Raw genomic sequence first — 16,950 nt, 5'->3', positions numbered from 1 at the left:
TCATTACTTCGTATAAAAAATAATAAAATTGGGCTAATTTACTTTCATTTCCTCATTATTAAACTTTGCTCAATCACATCTATATTATTTTCAACTTCGTCGATTCTCATACCACAGCTTAATGAAATGAGCTTACAATATTTTAAAATCTTATTATTTGGATCTCTCTCCATGATGTTTGATATGATAGATTTATTTTCCTTTTTAGCTACGCCTATGCCAGTTTGTACAGGGGGTTGTTTCGAATTTGTTGAACCTAGCCTTTGATTGAATATCTGTTTAACTAGTGTTTGCTTTTTAATGATTTGGTTCTGTAACTCAAGTGCTAAGTTCAACTGATCATCAGTAACTTCGGAATTGTTTTCATTTTTTATTGCATGACTTTCATTTCCTTCCCCATTGTAATGTTTTAAATACTTTTTGTTTTGAAATTCTTGAAAATTGTTGATTTTATTTAGTACATTTCTCAAATTTTCTTCCTGATGTATGACTTGAAACGTTACGTCATTGATTAGTCTATAAACTTCTTCTTGTATTATACGGTCTTTCTCAAAATTTAGCTTCAAGTTGAAATTGTCATAATTAGCTCCAACGCTATGAACATGATTTGAATTTGGTATCCGCTGCGTACTACCTTGTGAATGAGGTTCATTTTCCTTGAAATTCTTGAAAGACGACTGATCATCATCATTATTATGTTCTTCATTTTCTTCTAAATTGTTGATTAGGCTTTCCAAATTAAAAAATGATAATATTGCACGTTGTGATTCTAACTTAATTTGATTAACAATTTTCAAAGTTTTGAAATAATTTAAAACGGTTTCATCTTTGTCATTTAATTCTTGATTTATAACGTATGATAGCTGGGTCATTTTTTCAGTCAATAAATTGGCAGTATTATTGTATAAATTTATTGCTAATTTTGATTTATGTAATTGTGCATCAAAAGATGTTTTATCAAAAATATTGTCTTCAACAATACCATTTTTACTTTGAAGCACTTCATTTTCATCAAAATTACTAACGATCCTCTCATTTTCGTCCATCAATTGATCATCATCTTGGGCAGTTTGGTCCAATCTTAAAACAAAATTATGCGAAGCCAAATATTCTTCAACGGTTGTATTAACCAAATTTCTTAAACCAAAACTGATGAATTGATGATAATTTATAAAAAGTTTAATAATCTTTTTGAGTAAATGATATGCAGCAATATGGAAAGCAGTATTACCATCGGAATCCTGATGATTAATGAAACCATTGATGATACTTAATTTGTCCTCACTTATATTTTCTATAACATTTATGTCTTTTCCAAGGACACTACTCATAAACTCTTGTAACAAAATCTGCAAATAATAAGCTGAAATTTTTTCTTTTTTATTTTCAACAATATGATGCAACACATTCTTTCCGGTGGAATCAACGGAATTTAATGAATCAATCAAATGCGTCAATATGATATCAAAATTATTTAGTTGATAACTATTATTAAATCTGACTAAAAACATTAAAGGAGTTTCTCCCTTGTTATTTCTAATATCACTCTTGATTTCACTTTTAAACTTTTCGTATAAAAAATTAATCATTGTCGTATTCCCCATTGCGCATGCCCAATGGAAGATCGTATTACCATCTTGATCAATTGGTTGATTTATGTGTACTTTTGAGATTGGCTGTGGTGGATTTCTCAATGTTTCAGGTATTATATTCTCAGAATTTGCAGCTTTTGATCGGTCATTGCCATCATCTTCGAGAAAAAAAGTTAACAAATTGCCAAAGTATTCATTGTAAATTTGATTCTCCTGTGTTAGATTTATACTTGGTTGATGATATGGTTGTAAGAAATCATTTTGTTGTGCATTGGTATTAACTGCTGCTGCTCCTGTTGCTGCCGCTGCATTTTTTTCATATATGTTTCTCGAAACTCCAAATAGTTCTTTACTTGTCAATAGTTCATTTTGCTGATCAAACGTATCCATTCCGTTCATAATTGACCTTGATCCTGCTCCATTCAGCTTATGCCGCTTCAACGAAGCGCTTCCCTTGTGACCCTTTCTATGATCATACTCTTCGTCATCATCTGTTCCTACTGAATCAAGATCTTCTTGTCTTAAACTCATGTTTGACACCATTAAGTTGGGCAAATTATCCTGTACAGTATCTTGTCTGTTCAATCTTGGTACACCGTTTGACAAATAAGGTAAATGATCGTTCAAAGGAACTGTATCAGAATTTTGTAAGCTTGGAGTTGAACTTAATGTTGAACCTTTCGGTCTACCTCTTTTTCTAGGCGCATCATCTGGATTTAGTGACACCCTTTTGGATTGTTTTGGTATTTTTGGCTTGACTTCCAACTTTTTTGTCAATGATGCTTGCCTTTTAGCTACATTTAATGCACTGGCATGATTATGTTTTGGAGCAGGTGGAGGAGTTTCGGTTTCACCTTCAATGTAAGTGAATTCAAAAATAGGTCTTAATATCTCGTACACATTGAAATTTTTTGCAATATTTTCTCCAATACTTAATGGTACATAAGTTCCTTGATATTTCCCATACCCACCTTGGACTTTTTCATGAGTATTTGTTTGAACATCTTTCTCCAATATTCTCGTCCTTTTAGCCTTTGGTAACTTAGCAATTTTCAAAATATGTGTAGCATTGATCCATGAATCAAGCTTACGTCGCATTATTGGACCTTCTACTGTGACAAACTCAAATACGGGTACATTTGAATACGTTGCGGAATAAATTTGATTATTATTGTTAGCTTCGGACATTTGTATGTTTGATAGTTATTGATTTTTCAAATCGCAGGGTACATAAACATGAAAAACCTGCAGTAATTTTCAAGGTTCAATTCTGAAGGATTTTAAAAAACAGCTAATTATGTGGGTTTTAGACTAAATGAATTCACTGAATGCGGTGATGAGATTATAAACCGATGAATTTGTGATAAAGTATAATAATAATAATACAAGTTGAAAATAATGAAATTGAGAATTGAAAATTGAGGATAGTCAGGGATACCCGCTTTTTTAAATTGTAGATGAGGCGGTGGTAATTGATTAAATAAGGTAACTAATATATATGTAGGAACTTATTGAAAACAGGGTGGTTGATATTAAAATATTTAAATTAGTTTTGATTGTTATACATATAAACAAAACGTAAGGATTGATAATAATAAATAATTTTGAGTAAATCTTACACAGAAGAAATTTAAAGTTTACGCGCGTGATTCAAGCGAATAGTAAAATGTATAAGTACAATGTATCTGAGATTGGTGCCATAAAGATAAGAGATGTGATATCAAAAGTGAAATTGAAGAATTAAAAAAACTAAATTGAATTAGATAAAAATATGCCAGTAAAATATTTTATAAACTGTATACGGAAATCAAAAATCAAATCTGTGTCAAATTCCAACCAAAAGTTTGATTAATCGATACCCAACTAAGACAATCAAAAACATTAATATCATCAATATGTAAGTTAGAATTTTGCCAAACAGTTTCATTGAATTTTGATTCTGATTCAAATGATTGTAGTTATTACCAGTGTTATCGATAATGTTTTTATTATCTTCTGTCAATGGAATACTAACAACATGTTCAGAAGCTTGATAACAAATTTCTCTTCTTTTGATTATTTCACACTGTTCTTGATCCACGTGTCTTTTCAATATTGCTTTACCTAATAATAAGCTTGTGTATTGGATTAATGATGTGTTAAAAGTGAAAAAAGCGGTTTTCAATTTTAATGATTCTTTTTCAAATCCACTCGTCACTCGTTCAATTTCCATTAAATTATTTATTAAATTAATCCTTTTCAGTTGAATGCTAGCCTCAACAGACCCATCATCCTTCTTCTCTTGTATCTTAGTCGTAGGCATTTTGTCAACAATTAATTCACAACTTAATAAACCTTCAATGGTTTTTAAATTTATAATCAATGATTGAGTTTGTTCTTTCAAAAATGGAACCAATAATTTTTTCAAATTGCTGTAACTCAGAAAGAACAATTCAATACACAACAAATTTTTATTCAACTGATCAAAGATAGCCAAAGAAGTTTTTATGATTAATTTAGTGGATGGTTTTATTACATGTTCATAGTTTTGATTCTCAAAATTCTGCAATTTGAAGTTATTTAGATTTGTCAGGTTTGATGACGTTGAAGTAGGTGAAAATGTTGAAGACGATAAATTGGGAATTGAATTCCTAAAAATAATAGACTCTTCATTGCTTGCGTCATTATTGTTTATATGACCATCGGATTGGTTTCCATTATTTCTATTCAATTCCTCATCGTTTATTAGTCTTTTACCAAAAATCTCATTGAAATCATTCTCCAAAATTAGTAAATTTTTAGAATTTGTATTTGTCATCTTGGTGATATCATCGAAATTTTGAATCTTTTTGATTAAAGTGGAATAAATAATAAATATATCTGAGTATAAATGTATGATTTTTTTAAGATTTATCAAGAATTTCAATATGGAGTTATTTAGGTAAAACTTAATCATTCTTCGATGTTTTATCAATAAATTTAAATCCGAGATTGATATGTTTGATGTTAGTTTTATTTTTTTATCTCCTATTGTATACGGCATCTTGAGTGTTGAAGAATGGCTAAAAAAAGCAATCTGGATTTTACAAATTGATACCTTGAGTTACTTCGTAATCCTTGTACCTCAAATATTACCGATGATTATATTGACAGTTTTTTGATGTGCAGTGAGTAGATGAATTTATATCGTAAAGTTTCTGGTTCTATCAACCAATATTTTGTATGAAACTTAATTAGTAGGATTACAATTTTAAGATTTTGTTGAGAATGTGTGATTGAATGGAATAAAAGATCTTAACTTTAAGATGAGTTGAAGTTTGATAATATTAGTTGCACATAAATAGTATTTACTTAATATATTATTTATTTGGTCTAAGATGATTTCTAATTTTTTAAAATTGATGTTTTGTGTCATCAATTTAATTTATTAATAAAACTTAGTGGAGAGCATAATCTTGTTAATCAAAAAATATTTGTTTTATTTACATTACTTTATACACGTAGATGCAAAAGGTAGCATTATTATCATACCTTGAATGAGCTTGAGGTATTGGTTGTAATAACTTCTATCTTTTACCTAACTTTTTGGTACTCTCCCTTGAATTGCTATCACCACTCTCAATAGATTTCTTATTCGTTAAAAAATTACCTACCTTCTTCAAATCTTCTTTGAATAATCCAAATGCTAATTTGTAATGCCACAACGAACCATGTTTTTGTTTCATTTTTTGTTTCTTTAATTTCAAATTTCTATTAATAATTTCAATTTGTTTATCGTATGGAATTCCTGCTTCCGATTCTTTCATTGTTTCCTTACCAAACAAATAATCAAACACTCTACCATCTGACCAGAAAAATCCTTTTCTATCAACAATCCAACTTTTCAGTTTCAAATTTGATAACTTTTCCTTTAAAACAAAGAAAAAAAAGCCTTTATCTGCTGTTCCATAAAACCCTTTACCAGTCCATATTCTTGCTGTTTTTCTTCTTGAAATGTTTGCCAATGGAACAGTATACATCGGAGTTGGTCTTCCTGGGATTAATGGATAAGTGGAAAATCTAATAAATTCTTTTGGTCCAGGAAGGTACCACATTCTTCTGATCAACTTTGTGGGAAATATAATAGCCCCATAAGCTGCTGTAAACATCACAAGGGAAGGGCATAAATATAAAAGTAAGGATAATGCCCATTCTCTGTTTCTCATGGTCATATTGGTTTCTTCTTTTTCATTTTCATCAAATTCCTTTTTTGATAACCAAAATGCCCATTCAAGTAAAACACAAGCATATACTACAAATACAATTGATAAACAAAAACATAATAAGAAATATAACTTATGCGGTTCACTTTCATAGATCAATTCAGGTTGCTTTTTGTTTTGTAGAATTTTGATAACTTGTTTGAAAGTATAGTTCTTTCCAACTTGTGGTATTCCTGGTCTTGGTAGTAAAGTCGGCACATTTTCTTTACTTAGTGGCCACATAGGAATTCTGTCTTTTAGTTTATTGGTTTGTATGGTTTCTCCCGGAATATGTAACTTTAGATTCTCCCATTCTTGGGGTGATGGTAAATTTTTGGGCGTTTGTGAAGTAGGAACGGTAGGTTTATTATACTGTTTCTTGATTGAAGTTTTGGCTGAATTGGAAGCTGATGTTGATGAAGATGATGATGAAGATGATGATGAAGATGATGATGGTATGTTTGACTTAAATCTCAAACACAAAATCCTTACTCCAATTATTTGTTGTGAAATCAGTATTGATGATATTAAAGGAGTCCGTATGGCTCTTTTTAAACCAATCCGCAACATCATTCTGACGTCTGTTTTGTCTTGAAATATAAATCAATTTTTAAGATCTAATTTTTTTCAAAGCGGTTTATAAATGTGCTCATTATTACACAAAACTCACCCTTATCAATACTTCTTTTTATGCTTCTTAGGAATTGACGATTCTGCTCTTTTTAATTGAACAGGGTACTGGCCAATGTATTTATTGTTCATGTCTTGAAAAGCATGTAAATAATCCTCAGAGTTTTCAAATGCAACAAATCCAAATCCTTTTGGTTTTCTTGAATGTTTATCTATTGGGATGTATACATTTGATAGTGATTGATACTTACTAAATGCATTTCTCAACAATTCGTTGGTTGCATCAGGACCCAAATTGCCTACAAATAATCTAAAATGTTTTGGATTCCAATTTGGTTCTGTATTATTTTGTGTCTTTGAAGCGCTGGATGAAATAGAGTTGATTGAGTTAGGATGATTCTGCGATTGATTGACAGAGTGTAAATAACTCGCAGCTTTTTTGGCACTCATATGTTTTCCATTTGGTATTGCATTGTAAGGCTTTTTTGGCTTTTTCACTTTGTTTTGCAGATGGGATGGTGTTGGCATCGTGATTCATTGACCTTGTTGCAAGTTTGTACTTTGTATGCTTTTTATTTTTCTTTGTATTATTTTTACGACCGCTTAATTATCAAAAGCAGATCATCATCAATATATCATTAAAACATTACATTCATTTAATATCTCAACTTCGAGTCCATTGACACTTATAACAACTTGGATGTTTATACTATCGGAGCTTACTGATCTAATTAGAATACCACCACATACTTTTAACATACCCATTCAGCATGCTTTAACAGATGAATTAAATAAGAAATATTCGAACAAAGTAGTGCCGAAATTAGGCCTATGTATTACAATCTGGGATTTTCTAGATATTAAGGATGGTTTGTTAAAACCAGGAGATGGAGGTTCATATGTTGAAGTGAAATTCAGATTAATAGTTTTTAAACCTTTTGTAGGAGAAGTTTTAACAGGTTGGGTTACAGAGTGTACCGCTCAAGGTATAAAAGTAAGACTAGAATTTTTCGATGATATTTGGATACCTGAGAATTATCTTTTTGAAAACTGTGAATTTAGAGAAACCGAACAAGCTTGGGTTTGGCAAACCGGTAGTGATGATTTATTCATTGATGTAAATGAAAAAATTCGTTTTAAAATTGAAAAAGAAAACTTTTACAATATAAAACCCAAAAATGCCAATGAAGCAATGGGAAATTTTGGTGAAGAGGAAGATGGGGATAAAGAAATTACAAAACTACCAGCTTATAGTCTTATTGCATCTTGTCAAATTTCTGGTCTAGGTTGTGTGTCATGGTGGGACTGATCTACTTCAGAGGTATATATATATTTGATACAGTTCACGTTTATTAAATTAATTATATTGCATATATTCACTTGTTGAACTGAATTTCAAATTACCTTTTATCACCTTGTCAACAGCTTTTAAGAAATCTTTTTCATTTGCAACTTTCCTTCTGGCTCTAATGGCAAACATACCAGCTTCAGTACAAACAGATCTTAATTCTGCACCTGTAGCATTTGGACATAATCTCGCTATTAATTCCCACCTTATATCTTTTTCACAACTCATTGTTTTTGAATGAATTCTGAAAATGTTAGCTCTTCCTTCTAAATCTGGTAAAGAAAATTCAACCTTACGATCTATTCTACCAGGTCTCAATAACGCAGGGTCTAACGTATTTGGTCTATTTGTAGCAAACATTACTTTGATATTTCCTCTTGGATCAAAACCATCTAATTGAGTAATTAATTCCAACATGGTTCTTTGAACTTCATTATCACCACCTGCTCCATCATCAAATCTAGCACCTCCAATTGCATCCACTTCATCAAAGAATATGATACATGCCTTTTTAGTTTTTGCCATTTCAAATAATTCTCTAACCATTCTGGCACCTTCTCCAACATATTTTTGAACTAATTCTGATCCAATAACTCTTATAAAAGTAGCGTCAGTTCTATTCGCTACAGCTCTTGCACATAAAGTTTTCCCTGTTCCTGGTGGTCCATATAGCAAGATACCTTTTGGTGGATCAATACCTAATTTGACAAATCTTTCAGGGCTTAACAATGGTAATTCAACAACTTCTCTCAATTTTTCAATTTGTTCTTTACAACCTCCAACATCAGAATATGTAACATCGGGTTTTTCTTCAACCGTCATCATTGTAACCAGAGGATCGATTCTTGGTGGTAATGGTAATTGGATTTCGTATTTATGTCTATCAACCCCAACTCTCATACCTTCTTCAATATCTGTTGGTGATACTCTTTCCCCTAATCCAACTACAAATTTTGCAATTTGTTTTATATTTATCACATATTTTGATTTAGTGTCCGCATTTTGTAATCCTGAAGTAGGTATTGCTTGTTGTATTGCTTCTATGATTTTTGTACATCTTGCGACTTGCAATGATTGTTCTTCTGACATTCTTTGTTTGTCTCCTAATACATCCCATAAATGAGGTGGCGATAAACCTGTATCACTCTCTTTTATTCCGATATTTTCTTTTATTCTCTCCTCTATATCTTTCAAATCTTTTTCAATTGTTTTTATTGATGTTGCATATGGAGCTGCTCCATAAGTTTTTAAAACTTGTATATCACTTTCAGAAAGTGGTGTAATTTTCTCTTGATCTTTTTCATCATCTTCAGCTGGGGCTACGTATTTGTCCCAATCAGCTTTTGGCGGTGCCATAATAGATTGTTTTAATTTTGATTTATTTGTGAACTAGTTGAATATTACAAGATCAAGAATTGATTTGGAATATTGTAGTGGCAATCAGATCGAGTCGAATATTACTAAAGACAGTTATTGAAAAATAAATAAATTATATATGGTAGCGCTAATTTCCAATTTAGAGAGTGACATTAACATGATGTTACTATTATATGTATCAGAGTAACTAGTAAGCTCTAACGGTAGGAGGCACAGACTCACATTCACTTTCGTCCAAGGTTGTCTTTACGACATCTCTATAATCTAAACGTACAGGATCACCAAATTTTTGCTGGTAAGATAATGTATGTTTCCACCAATTTTTATCATCTCTATTTGGATAATCTTCGCGAGCATGAGCACCTCTTGATTCCTTTCTTGCAGCAGCAGATGCAGCTGTTTGAGTAGCACAAGTTAAAAGGTTTTGCAATTCCATGGTTTCAACCAAATCCGAATTCCAAATCATTGATCTATCCGAAGTTTTAATATCGCTAAAATTTTTGTCTATCTCATTAATATGATTAATACATTCATCTAATGTTTCTTGAGTTCTAAAAACTGCGCAACCCTTTTGCATTGTCTTTTGCATTTCTAATCTCAAATCAGCAGTTGGTTTAGACCCATTCGCATTTCTAAGTGAGTGTAAATTTAAAATCGAATTTTTACCTAATTGTGCGTCCATAGGTTTGAAAGGTGTATTTGGTGTCAATGTGTCTCTGATTGTGTGAGAAACTGCTCTTCCGAAAACTACTAAATCCAACAAAGAATTAGCACCTAATCTATTTGCCCCGTGTACAGAAGCACAAGCAGCTTCACCACAAGCTAATAAACCTGGAACAATTTCATCTTTACCTTCAGCATTTTTCTTCAAAACTTCACCTTTCCAATTTGTTGGAATTCCACCCATGTTGTAATGAACAGTTGGTAAGATTGGAATTGGTTCTTTAGTAACATCAACACCTGCAAAAATATGAGCTGTTTCTGAAATACCTGGTAACCTTTCTTTTAATACAGGTGCTGGAATATGAGATAATTGTAAAAACATATGATCTTTTTCTGGTCCAACACCTCTACCCTCATTTATTTCCATTGTTATAGCTCTTGAAACTACATCTCTACAAGCTAAATCCTTAGCTGTTGGTGCATATCTTTCCATAAATCTTTCACCTTCTGAATTAATTAAAAATCCACCTTCACCTCTAGCCCCTTCAGTAATTAAACATCCTGAACCATAAATACCTGAAGGATGAAATTGAATGAACTCCAAATCTTCCAAAGGTAATCCTGCTCTAGAAATCATGGCATATCCATCTCCAGTACATGTATGAGCCGATGTACATGAGAAATAAGCTCTTCCATAACCACCAGTAGCAATAATAGTCTTATGCGCTCTGAATCTATGCAAAGTTCCATCTTCTTGGTTATATGCAATAATCCCGACACATTCACCATCTTGCATTAATAAATCCATTGCAAAAAATTCAATATAAAAGTGGCAGTCATGTCTTAAGGATTGCCCATATAAAGAATGCAAAAGCGCATGTCCAGTTCTATCTGCCACTGCACAAGTTCTATGAGCCTGACCACCTTTCCCAAATTCCTTCGATTGACCACCAAAAGCTCTTTGATATATTCTACCTTCTTGATTTCTGGAAAATGGGACTCCATATTGTTCCAATTCATAGATTGTAGCAGGGGCTTCTCTTGTCATATAATGGATTGCGTCTTGGTCACCTAGCCAATCTGAGCCTTTAACTGTATCATACATATGCCAATGCCAATCATCATCATGCATATTTCCTAAAGCAGCATTAATACCACCTTGAGCGGCCACAGTGTGAGATCTTGTTGGAAATAATTTAGACACACATGCAGTATTGAAACCCGCTTCAGCAAGCCCAAACGCAGCTCTAAGACCTGCTCCACCTGCTCCTACAACCACACAATCATATTCATGATCAATGACTCTGTATTTATGATTGAAATGTTTTTGGGTACTATTTATTTCTGAACCATTTTTTTTTGAATCGGTGCCAAAAATTTTGAATTAATGAACGATGATGAAAACGGTCGTATTTGAGTAATATGAAATAATTTCGATTTCCAGGATAATGATATCGTTAGTCGATGTAATTTTGATTTACTCAATTTATGCATTTCATTTTAATGACTGAATGTTTTCGTGACATGCTTGGTGCTATAAAAATCTTTGAGCGGCATTTTTCAAAATTCTAATAAATTAAGACGTGCTTGATCAAAGAAAAGCTCTAATTACGTTAAAAATTTATATTTGCAGTTCATTGTCATATAGTCTATTTAGTTATAAAATTTTCTTTACATTATTTTTAACGTCTTCAAGTAGTTTGACAATCGACTCTGAATCATCATTTACATCGTATCCTAATAATTTCAAGCTCACACGCTCCAACTCTTCAATCAATTTATTATTATCGTCGCTTAAATTAATATAACCTTCAATAGTATTCAGTGTCTTAGCAGCTCTTATGAATTTGGACATATTTAATGATTGTTGCAAAAAATCATTGAATTCTTTAACACGTAATTCCAAATCATTATCTTTCTCTATTATGAAATGGATCAAACTATCAATACTATATCTCACAATATTGAAGTATTGCGAATACCAAAACATTGAAGAAACTATGGATGATTGAGTGTTTGCTTTTGATTTTTCCGATGACTTATCAGAAGCCGTTATTAATGCAGTAAATGAATGGAAAATAAAATTAGAGGGGAATTGAAAATTTTTTGTGGTCGATATTTGATCCATAACCGTTTGAAGATAATAACTTTGGATATTTGCCCAAGCAACAAGACATTGTACTTCGGATTGAGTACTATATTTTAAACTGAATTCTTTAGTAATTCCAGCTGTCCAAATACCTAAGTTTTTAGATATTTCAAATAAATTATCTCTTGAATTGCTGAGCAACGAGTCATTTAAAGCATCCTGATACATTCCAAGTTTGATGTTTCGATTAACGATGGATATATTTTCTTCTTCATAAAGGCTTACCGTAATCAGATTTTCTTTGAAATAGTTGTATGAAGGAAATTGTGACGGTCTTTGTGATATAATACTAAACTCTTTATCCAAGTTATGAATTGACCAGAAAATTCTACTTGTTTGTATAGTATCAAGTTTTTTGTATAGTTCAAATTTTACCACGGCTCTATCGAGTAACCCCAACAAGTTCCATACCAAATCACTATTCAAAGATGCGATTCCATAAATGGACAATAGTATCAACAATTCCATATTATTCTCCATATAGGTTGAAAACGATAAATCAAGTACATCAATGATTCCAAGTATACTTTTTGTCTTAAAATAAGTTGTATAATGATCCGTTTGACATTTTGAATCATATAAGATGCATCCTATACTCAATAGAAGATAGATATCTAGATTCACGATCGAATCTTTTGCAAAATTAATTTTCTTTAATTTTTCAAAAAATTCAACTTTATTTATAAATGGATACTTGAATGAAAAATTTTCAAAATAATACATTGCAAATATTAAAGGTAATTCGTTTTCCTTAATTTCTTTCATCGTGATAAATTCTTCCTGTAAATTTGAAAAAGTAGGTTTCTGAGTTGTTTTGAAGTTAATTTTGTCAACTATATTTTGTCTTTCTTTATCCTGAGCTCTCCTGGCAGAAGATGCCAATGCAGCTGTCGGTATTTTATTATTCTTAGACATTTCTCTTTTTTTCACTTGTTCGTCATTCGAATCTGCCAATAAAGACGATATTGAAATAAGTTTTTGCTCCACTAATTCCTTTGATTTACTAGTATCTGCTATATGAACAATCTGTCCATCGATTTTTGTTTCCTCAACATTTGCTGGGACAACTTTCCTTCTTTTCTTACTTCGATCAACATATTCACAATCGGATCCTGTCCTTTCACAATGTGAACATTTTGGATAAGCTCTAGTACATTTTTTCTTTAATCTATAACATCTGTTGCAATTGCTTGGGTGGTGACTAATGTTATTCTCAATTGGAGGAGATGGAGTTTGTTGTAAATTAGGTTTAGGAGTAGTTATTGGTTTATTTACTTCCTCATTGATTATAGGTGTTGTTTGGTTTTTTAGTTCAATAGTTTGTTTATTATTATTATTTTGTTGTGGTGTGATTTGATTTAATGGTGAGAATTGATTATTTATACCATCGGCCTTGGGAATTATGAGCGGTGTTCTTAAATTTGATTGATTCAGTTGAATTTTTGAAGTTAATCTAAACTTACTAGCAACTGTACCATTACCCATCAGTTTGTTATAACAAAAGTCCATTTTGAAACTGGGAAAAATAATAATAGTTGTGGTTGCGGACTCAAAGATTTAATTTATAAAAATAATGATTTTATCTCAAATATTTAATATGTAAAAAGTAATGATTTTATGTTCTTATTATATAAATTTTTTTTCTATAGGGCGGCTCCATCAAAAAATTGAAAATTATTGTGGTAATTTTTTCTAATTGTGGCAATCATCAATTTCGGAATGGGTAGCAGTTATGTCAAGTTTGAGTGTCTGAACATGCTTTGAAACGAAATACCAGATTACTTACAACTTATTCTTACTTACTGTTAAAGTTACATGAATTATGTGTATTAGTCTATATTATTTTAAAAGTAAATGCCAAACTGGTTTAGAGAGAACAAGAAACTAGATCTTCGTATCTGTCGATCAACTCAAAGTCTTATTTTACTAAACTATCGATCCTATTTACATTTTGTCTATTCGTCAACAAGATAAAACTCACGCTATCACAGGCCCAGATTCTTCATTGGTCCCTGATTCCTGACTCTTTCTTTCATTAGCGAATGCTTCTACTGCTTTTGCTCTTATTACATCTAGCAATACAGTTTGATGTTTAGGACTATAAGTTGGTAAAGTTTCATGTTCCACTAAGTCCGTCCTCCAATATTTGTCATCTCCTCTTCTCCATTCGTTTTCCCATAATAATCGAGTATTTTCCAAATCAAATTGATCAATTACGTGCGCCAAATCAGCAACTGCTTCTTGTGAATACGTTGGTCTATACTGTCCAGAAAACCATATATTTCCGTCTCCATTTTTTCTTCTTAATTCATTTGCACTCTTTTTCTGTTTTATATCTCTTACTCTTCTAAGGTCTAATAATCCTTTGTATGCTGCGGTTGCATATTCATAGTTATCGAAATTGGCAACACACATAATCTTCCACAAATCTTGTCTTCTTGAAGGTTTTCTATTTTCCCAATTTGGGTTTATGAATTGTTGATCAATTTGTTCTTGATGATATGCAGGTACTTGTGAGTACAATATTTGGCCACTAAATAGATTTTTAAAGATAAACACTTGTGGTCCTAGGTTCAAATTTATTAAATCCTTCTCTGTTTTAAAGCCTTGAGCTATTCTTGCACCGTCCTGTTTACGTTCTTTTAACTGCTCAATGAGCAACTTTCTCATTCGCTTTTCAGCTCTTAAGCGCATGGGCATATTTGAGTTCTCTTGTTACTTTCGTTGTTGGTAAATGAATCTATGAATCTATTCAAATGAGACAGAGCTTTTTATTTTTTTCACCTTTATAATTATTTTTTTACCTCAGGAAACTGATTACAATGGCTACCAACTGCGATATGATAAAAGTAAACACAAAGCGCTTTGAAATTTATTTCGCAACTAATACCAGTCTTTTAAGTTTATAAAATTATCAATCAAACTATAAAAACCTAACAATTAGAAGATAAATGATAATAAGTCGCCTAAATAACATATAAACCTATTCCACGATGCCCGGATTACTTAGCTACTTAATATATTCACTCAACATACTGATTTTCTCAATTTGGGCATATCTATTCATATTTAACAACAATTTGATACTGAGATATTACTCATCCAATCAAGAATACATACCGAGATCTCAAATCAATGAATTCATAACCTCGAATTTGAGAAATAAAAAGCAATTGAATATTTTACTAATAGAGTTGGACAAAGATGATATGGAACAGGATGAAGAAATAAATTTGTCTCATCTGAAATTGCATTCAAAACAAAGTTTATCAAAAGAAATTGCAAGTTATGGAAATTACTTCATTGGAATCGTGTTCAGTCTTACCTTGTCACTCAGTATTGGACTTATTATACTCATGATGTGTGAATTAGGTAATTATGTAAATCATGACACCAGAGTTGTTCTTTTCAAATTGACAATTGACACATTAATTCTCTTATTGGTTTTGATCGTACCAGTTTGCAGTATCAACCTAATCATTAATCAAAATTTGACTCTTGTGAGTTTTGACAGGGTAAAAGCAATTTTTACGCTAATCGCCTGTGTATTATGGTTCTTAGTTTTACACAAATGTGGTGATTTAACTCAAGATTTCAACCCAAGATCAAGTCTTCATGCTAATACTAGGAATATAGTCGAAAGAAAAATAAATGAGATATCGATAGTGGGCATCACGATCTTAGCTATTTTGTCTGGAATTGGATCCATATCAACGCCATATAGAGCTATAAATTTCCAATTACTTTGGAAAAAATACTTTATTGGCCATCATGACATCAAGACGTCTCAAAGTTGCAAACAACCCAATGAAATTCTGACAGTCGACATTAATACGGCTATACAAAATTACAATAATACCTCCAACCTTCTATCAAAACGTAAATCAGAACTAAACCGACTTGAACTTCTGAACGGAGGTACAATTTACAATTTACCTTCACAGAATTTGTCTACAGATAATTTTCTAACTACAAAATCATCCGAAACCTCGAAAAAACTAGGTTCCTTACTTCATAAAGTTCAGTCTTTCGCACACTTACCTTTGAAAGGGAATTCGGAAGAAGAGGAGCTAAAACAAGAAATTGCTTCATTGGAGAGTTTGAAAAAATCCTTGTACAAAGATACGTCAAAACTTATATTAAAATTACATGAGAACCAACAAGTCAATTTGAGACAGTCCAAAATTTTTGATAAATTCATAATGTTTGGCAACACAATCTTATCAATTTATTGTGTTTACAGAATTTTTAATGTTTTCTTAATAAAACTACCTTTATTATACATATATGGAGAATCTTATGATTATGACGTTCATTCTGACGTTATTGACGTGGAAAATGAAACACCCACCTCAAAAGATGCATTAGCTATTACTATATCAAAGCTTATCAAATCCGTTTTTACCAATGTACCGTTAACAGAACTGCAGTTAGTCAATCAATTAAGTTTTATACTATCTGGGAGTTTATTCATTTGTTCGTTCACCAATGTTTTAACTACGTTTAAGTCATTCAGTAAAATGTTTCACATTTCAACCAATAAAAGTATTGAATCGAACATCACCAAAAATTGGCTAAAACATTTACTTGTAGCAGAACTAGTTGGTGTGTATGTTATTGCAACTGCATTATTAATTAGAATCAATTTACCCGAAAATTTATCAAATCAAATATCCAAAATATTATCATTATCAGGAAGTTCGTTGAAAAACAATAACAGCTCTATAAAGGAAGTTATGTTTATTGAAAATTGGTTCGATAAAATATTTGCGTTGTCATGTCTTTTGACTATGCTTATTTTGATTTTAAAGAAATTTATTGATGACGACAAAGATCTAGACTTTCAATCTGGTGATACCTTTGATGAAGAACTGTTTATGGAAAGTAGAGAAGATTATAAATTAGCATAAATTATATATATAGTTTCTTGTTTGTCCGAAATTATGATCTATTATCAGCTCTTACGTTTCC

General features: G+C 31.5%; 9 protein-coding genes across 9 annotated transcripts; 2 read left to right on the top strand and 7 right to left on the bottom strand. All coding sequences in view use genetic code 12, as the record gives it.

The window, feature by feature from the left end:
• Positions 1-44: 44 nt before the first annotated feature.
• MBP1 (transcription factor) lies at positions 45-2,780 on the bottom strand (the record flags this gene model as incomplete). The annotated part of the gene is made up of 1 exon (XM_051759653.1): positions 45-2,780. One exon carries the CDS (start codon positions 2,778-2,780, stop codon positions 45-47), a length of 2,736 nt encoding a protein of 911 aa, XP_051612678.1.
• Positions 2,781-3,417: 637 nt separating this feature from the next.
• Positions 3,418-4,389, bottom strand: KGF55_004717 (uncharacterized protein; the record flags this gene model as incomplete). The annotated part of the gene is made up of 1 exon (XM_051759652.1): positions 3,418-4,389. One exon carries the CDS (start codon positions 4,387-4,389, stop codon positions 3,418-3,420), a length of 972 nt encoding a protein of 323 aa, XP_051612677.1.
• Positions 4,390-5,137: 748 nt separating this feature from the next.
• KGF55_004716 (uncharacterized protein) lies at positions 5,138-6,385 on the bottom strand (the record flags this gene model as incomplete). Its single annotated transcript, XM_051759650.1, has 1 exon — positions 5,138-6,385. The coding sequence occupies one exon, from the start codon at positions 6,383-6,385 to the stop codon at positions 5,138-5,140; it is 1,248 nt and encodes a 415-aa protein (XP_051612676.1).
• A 102-nt stretch (positions 6,386-6,487) lies between these two features.
• Positions 6,488-6,970, bottom strand: KGF55_004715 (uncharacterized protein; the record flags this gene model as incomplete). Its single annotated transcript, XM_051759649.1, has 1 exon — positions 6,488-6,970. One exon carries the CDS (start codon positions 6,968-6,970, stop codon positions 6,488-6,490), a length of 483 nt encoding a protein of 160 aa, XP_051612675.1.
• Positions 6,971-7,142: 172 nt separating this feature from the next.
• On the top strand, positions 7,143-7,751 carry KGF55_004714 (DNA-directed RNA polymerase III subunit; the record flags this gene model as incomplete). The annotated part of the gene is made up of 1 exon (XM_051759648.1): positions 7,143-7,751. The coding sequence occupies one exon, from the start codon at positions 7,143-7,145 to the stop codon at positions 7,749-7,751; it is 609 nt and encodes a 202-aa protein (XP_051612674.1).
• A 48-nt stretch (positions 7,752-7,799) lies between these two features.
• KGF55_004713 (SDH1) lies at positions 7,800-11,387 on the bottom strand (the record flags this gene model as incomplete). The annotated part of the gene is made up of 3 exons (XM_051759647.1): positions 7,800-9,179; positions 9,370-11,132; positions 11,339-11,387. The coding sequence occupies 3 exons, from the start codon at positions 11,385-11,387 to the stop codon at positions 7,800-7,802; spliced, it is 3,192 nt and encodes a 1,063-aa protein (XP_051612673.1).
• A 100-nt stretch (positions 11,388-11,487) lies between these two features.
• Positions 11,488-13,488, bottom strand: KGF55_004712 (uncharacterized protein; the record flags this gene model as incomplete). Its single annotated transcript, XM_051759646.1, has 1 exon — positions 11,488-13,488. One exon carries the CDS (start codon positions 13,486-13,488, stop codon positions 11,488-11,490), a length of 2,001 nt encoding a protein of 666 aa, XP_051612672.1.
• A 468-nt stretch (positions 13,489-13,956) lies between these two features.
• Positions 13,957-14,679, bottom strand: KGF55_004711 (mitochondrial 54S ribosomal protein mL67; the record flags this gene model as incomplete). Its single annotated transcript, XM_051759645.1, has 1 exon — positions 13,957-14,679. The coding sequence occupies one exon, from the start codon at positions 14,677-14,679 to the stop codon at positions 13,957-13,959; it is 723 nt and encodes a 240-aa protein (XP_051612671.1).
• Positions 14,680-14,972: 293 nt separating this feature from the next.
• Positions 14,973-16,889, top strand: KGF55_004710 (uncharacterized protein; the record flags this gene model as incomplete). The annotated part of the gene is made up of 1 exon (XM_051759644.1): positions 14,973-16,889. One exon carries the CDS (start codon positions 14,973-14,975, stop codon positions 16,887-16,889), a length of 1,917 nt encoding a protein of 638 aa, XP_051612670.1.
• Positions 16,890-16,950: the final 61 nt, after the last annotated feature.

The sequence above is a fragment of the Candida pseudojiufengensis genome, assembly GCF_024610245.1.
Source record: "Candida pseudojiufengensis strain CBS 10847 chromosome Unknown scaffold12, whole genome shotgun sequence".
NCBI lineage: Eukaryota > Fungi > Ascomycota > Pichiomycetes > Serinales > Debaryomycetaceae > Lodderomyces > Lodderomyces pseudojiufengensis.
Note: the sequence above shows the minus strand (reverse complement) of the source record. Positions and strands in the feature narration are given on the sequence as shown.